A 5,296-nucleotide genomic window follows, 5' to 3' on the forward strand; every position below is an offset into this window, starting at 1 on the left:
TGGTTCGGGTCGAAAACGAATAATGAAAAAACGGATAAATTATTCGACCGATCCATATTTAATACAGATAAAAAACGGGTTAACCGGTGGATAATATGGGTAACCATATTATCCATGACTTCTTACATATGATCACTTTTGGGAGAATTTCTAGTCTCCCTAACTTGAGTAACCCCCAATTTGAGGATTTACAAATGTAAAAGTTAGACCATTGGTTACCCATTTTCTAAATAGATAATATGATTCTTATCCATATTTGACCCGTTTTTAAAAAGTTCATTATCCAACCCATTTTTTAATGAATAATATGGGTGATTAACTGTTTTCTTTTAACCATTTTGCCACCACTAACTTTATGACTAAGTTCTAAATTTTGATAAAGAAAAATATAATAAAACGAAGCAAGTATATATAGGAAGATAAAACCAAGCATCTTTCAAAAAAGAATCTTCTCTTACCAACTATGCTAATTTGATTTGACCAAATCTAACATGTTACTATCTTTTCGATATTACCAACCTATGCTAGTTTGACATTTACCTGCATTTGACTTTTAAGTTCTTTATTTGTGTAAATATTTTCTATATTGTTAGTGAATATAACTTTACTTTATAGCACTAGCAGAAGATAGATAGAACTGTCAGACTGGAAAGGGCTAGTCTACCTAATATGCAAATCTTGAAAACATAGGTCAAAGAACAAGGAAAACATACAAATGAAGTGGAAGAAAACTTCAGCAGATGGAAAAAACATGTACAGATAGTATGAACTGATTATACCCAAAAGAATACCAAAGTTCAGTCCCGGATGACTTGTTGATCCCTAGAGGGCTAATCCAAGTAAAAAGCTTGCTATCAAAAAAAATAAACAAAAAAAAGACTACTAATGTTTAAAGAAGCCTACAGGCTCTGCTCAAGATCTTGTACCCTGTGAAGCAGAAGGCTCGAAAATAGGCCGTGCATCAGTGCAACATGAATTATTGCCATTAGACTCGTGCGCATCATTTCTTGGTTGGGACTAATGGAGCTGTCTGCGATAAGTTAGTAAACAAAGTGGATTTTCCCAAAACATTTAGGGCCTTCACTCGTTGCATTTCCTTTCCTGCAATGATTAGTGAAAAGGGAAGTTTTATTGAACTGTTCTTGTGTTGGTCGCTTTCTGAACAGATCTTGAAAAAGTTTAACAACAGCGCCAATAATGAATGGAAACCAGACTGTGAATAAAGAGCTCGCAAGAGAGTAAATTCAAGGCTTAAAGCCTCAATCTTGACACCTTTGAAACCAGTGGCAATTTGGGAAAGCTTTCAAACCCATATTGCAGCTGGACTTGAGTAGCATTTCCCTATTCAATTCCTCATTGGGCACGTTAGCAAATAAAGACACTAAATACCTTCCTCTAGACTTCCATTCTATGTGTTTCAAACCTAAAATGATTTTTGGTAGCAAGTAATGAATTACATATTTCAGGAGAGGCAAATTTGAATCCAGCACTTAGCAACAGTGCCTAACACGGATATATTGACTCAAGCATACTACAGGCTGCTAAATAACCCCACCAACAAAACATCTCTAGGAGTCATTTTGTTGCGACATCAGTCTGTGGAATACGTGGGTAGTAAGCTTAAGTCTTGATTTATTACAAGAACACATCAAGTTAAGCTAACCAAAAGTGCAAGAGAAGAGACTGAACTAGCCAATGCAACAGCATCTACCAACACATTCAGTTGCTTCATCAATATACCACAGACTATGGTGGCATTACTGAGAGCACCAGTGCCCCATCTGATGACATTATAAAGGAGGCCCTCCTAGCACTTACAAATGACGGTTTGGAGACAAAACAAAAAATTCCTTAGGTGGCATTTGTTTTCAGAAATTGTAGAAAATTTCTTTCAATTTTGCAAAAAGAAAGAAAGAAAGAGAAGTTGGAGAAAAGTTTTTCTGTTTTTGAAACATACGCTAAAGTCCACTCTCTTTCTGAAAGTTTAACCTTACTGAGCTTAATTTGAATCCAAAAACAAATGAAATGTATGGTCAAATCACTCCCCCCATTTTAGCAGAATTGTCTGGCTGATTTTCTTAACCAGCATTGTAACTAATTTACACCATTAATTTACTCTTAAAAACTTTTGCTTTACCCATTAGTCATAAACACATATATAAATAGACATATCAACAAGAAGCAGGCTTTCACCAAAATCAATAGAGGTTTATCCGTAACTAAGTAAAGTTTTATTCATTTGCATATATACATGCATACATCTACACGTGAACCATTCAGAAATTCTCATCCATTAAGGGTAGGGGAAAACCAATAGTTGAGTGTCAGCTCACCTTCCTCTATTGTCAGCTGGATAGCCCTTTTCTCCAAATCAACAGCATGTCTGCTAAGCTCAGCTGGTGACAAATGTAGAAGCACTGATTGAAAGACAAATCATACAAACAGCATTAATAAGCAGTCAAAAAGAAATTAGTTAACTGCTGAAGCTATGTAGCAGGACTCTAACACTCACTCTGAATGTAATCTGTTCGGTTCGATTCATCACACTGTTTCAGGAACTTCTGCAGACGAATAAAATGTTCTGTCAATTGCTGATCCTCCACCTTGACATCCAAATTATGCACTGGCTCTGGAGAAAACTTAGAAGAAACAATTTGAGCAGCATGAGTGCTGTTGGCGGCCTTGCCAAGAGAATTAGGAATTGACGGTCCACCACGTGAATATGTCGTCATAGGTGTCATATGATTTGGCATTGCTACAGGAGGATGACCACTACTACCCTCCCTCTGTTGATTTTGTTTTTGAGGAATTTCTCTCTGCAACTGACACGGATGCTTTGATACCTGAGTACCCTCCACAAATTTATCCACACTGTTCTGCATTCTTCCTTTACCTAGTTCTAAATCAAATCTTCTTCGGACATTTAGTATATGTTCATTCGCACCATTGCTGCTCAAAGACATATTAGAATTGGTATTTGAAGGGCGCTCAGGTGTAAGCCTCTTAGTTCCGCACACCCTAGTTGGATCTGCAGTAGGTCTTGCCCCTAAAAAAAGTGAGTTTTCTTGATGATTACTTATCAAGCTGCTTTTTTGGTTCTGCACGTCTCTCAAAGCTGTCTTTCTCGTTACACCAGACAGTTGCTTATCGAACGTTGGCCCAACAGCTCCACTATTGGTGACACCACTTCGAAGGGGTTCAGAGTTGATCATTTTGAGATTATTCTTGGTACCTTCCGGAAGCAGATAATTGTCTAAGTGAAGCCTGATTAGACAGCAAAGATGTAGAATATATCATGCTTCCTTAACGTTACGAAGACTCTCGAAGAAGATGGTTGAGAAGAAAAAAACAGAACTCTAACGGATTTTACGTATATGAAGAAGATTTAAGAGTCAGTAAATCACCTTTTTATACACTGCACAACAGCCGGGGAAGTGAACTTTATTCTTACATTTGTACAATGTAAAATGGTGTTTTCCGGGGATACTAAACTAATTTTTCGCAGTTGGAGGTACAGGAAGACACCGAAAACTACTACATAGATACTTTCTGTTTGTTTGGTACAAACTCTGAACTTGTAGTTAAGGGAATAAACTAATTTGTTTATGCAGTAGAGGATGGCCAAAGAAGAGGTGGGTAGAGGTGATTGGGCAAGACATGGCGCAGCTTCAGCTGACCGAGGACATGACCCTTGATAGGAAGGTATGGAGGTCGAGGATTAGAGTAGTAGAGTAGGTAGTCTAGGGTGTTCATAACAGTAGTATTGGCACGCAGTCTCGCTTTTTGTTGGTAGTAGGTTTTTATGACTAACCATTGTTTTCTTTCATTGTTGATCACATTACTATCTTGTTGTTTTTTTTCTGCTTTTATATAGCTTTTTGATACTGTCCCCTCTTGTCTACATTTTCATTAATGCGGTGCTTATGCTTTCCTGAGCCGAGGGTCTATTGGAACAACCTCACTATCCTCACAAGGCAGGGGTAAGGTCTGCGTACACACTACCCTCCCCAGATCCCACCGTGTGGGATAATACTGGGTATGTTGTTATTTATGCAGTTTCTTTACCTTTTTCTCAGAAAAAAAAAAGGATTACTAGTACATATCAAAGCATAGGGAAACGAGTCCTATAATAGGAGAAACTCCCAAATCCCAATGATGAATGTCCTGTTAACTAAAGATAAAGAAGCCAATAATTACCAGCTCTTTATTTGTAACAAGTTATCATCCAGTAGCATAATTCATAACTATTCCAAGAACATTGACAGCAACCAATTTCATGAGGTAAAAAAATATTTAGTAAGCCACTATTGTATATAGATAAAGCCGAAAATCATTACCCAGGCTAACTCATATAAGAAAATATATGGCCAAACAAATATAGATCTGTTTGGAAAATAAATAGACTCCTTAAAACACATTGAGCATTTGATGGACATACATTTCCTGTATACTCAGTTAATTACTTACTATTATAAGCAAATACAGTAAATAGATAAATACTTCCCAAAAAATAACAACAGCCAAATAAGCACAAACAGTAAAATAAGATAATGAAAGACAAACAAACTTCTGAAAAAGGAAAAAAAATTAAAAATCAGCTTAGAGTAACAAAAAATGTTAATTTTACTCAGAAGGTTAAGAAGATTAAATCCATATGAAATACACTGTATACAGAAAGATTCTAGAAACACCTCAAACAAGGCTAATCCTCTAAATCTTCGTTTAAAAATGAAAAACCACCTCCAAAAATTTTCAATTTTTGCACATAACTATGAATGTCAAATTAAAGAAGACGTTTTCAATTTTTTCATATACTATATTTACATAACAAAAAACTCGTAATTCAAAAAAAAAATCTCAAAATTATGGCAACAAAGATCGAAAGTTTTTTGGAAATAAAACGTCGAAAATAAGTGAGATTTCTCAAAGGATACTTACTGTAAAAGCTGATAATAGAAACTGTGAGCAAAGATGGAGAGACGGCGCCAGTAGGAGAGGGGTTTCAAAAGAGGCAACTTTGGCTCCAAATATTTATTAGAAATAAAAGTTGCCGAATTTGTTTCATTTAAAATCATAAATATCTACAGCTCTTTATTACTTTATTTCCTGAAATGTCCTTTAAAGTGGTTAATTTACTTGAAATTGACATTATCCTTGACTAGATTTAGACAAATGCACGAGACTTTAGTGACTTACTATTACACTAATAAAATAAAATAGGAAGCACGAAAAAATGTTTTTTTATTATACAAATTTTTGTTTCACTATTGGTGAACAACTAATCATGGGGTCATTC

The 5,296-nt window shown here is 35.7% G+C and overlaps 1 protein-coding gene across 1 annotated transcript; it reads right to left on the reverse strand.

Moving 5' to 3' along the window:
• On the reverse strand, nt 667-5,056 carry LOC109224808. The gene is made up of 4 exons (XM_019389342.1): nt 4,939-5,056; nt 2,513-3,264; nt 2,334-2,417; nt 667-1,101 (listed from the first exon to the last, which is right to left on the reverse strand). Exons 2-4 carry the CDS (start codon nt 3,210-3,212, stop codon nt 1,001-1,003), a joined length of 885 nt encoding a protein of 294 aa, XP_019244887.1. The 5' UTR covers nt 3,213-3,264; nt 4,939-5,056; the 3' UTR covers nt 667-1,000.

The sequence above is a fragment of the Nicotiana attenuata genome, chromosome 4 (genome assembly GCF_001879085.1).
Source record: "Nicotiana attenuata strain UT chromosome 4, NIATTr2, whole genome shotgun sequence".
Classification (NCBI taxonomy): domain Eukaryota; kingdom Viridiplantae; phylum Streptophyta; class Magnoliopsida; order Solanales; family Solanaceae; genus Nicotiana; species Nicotiana attenuata.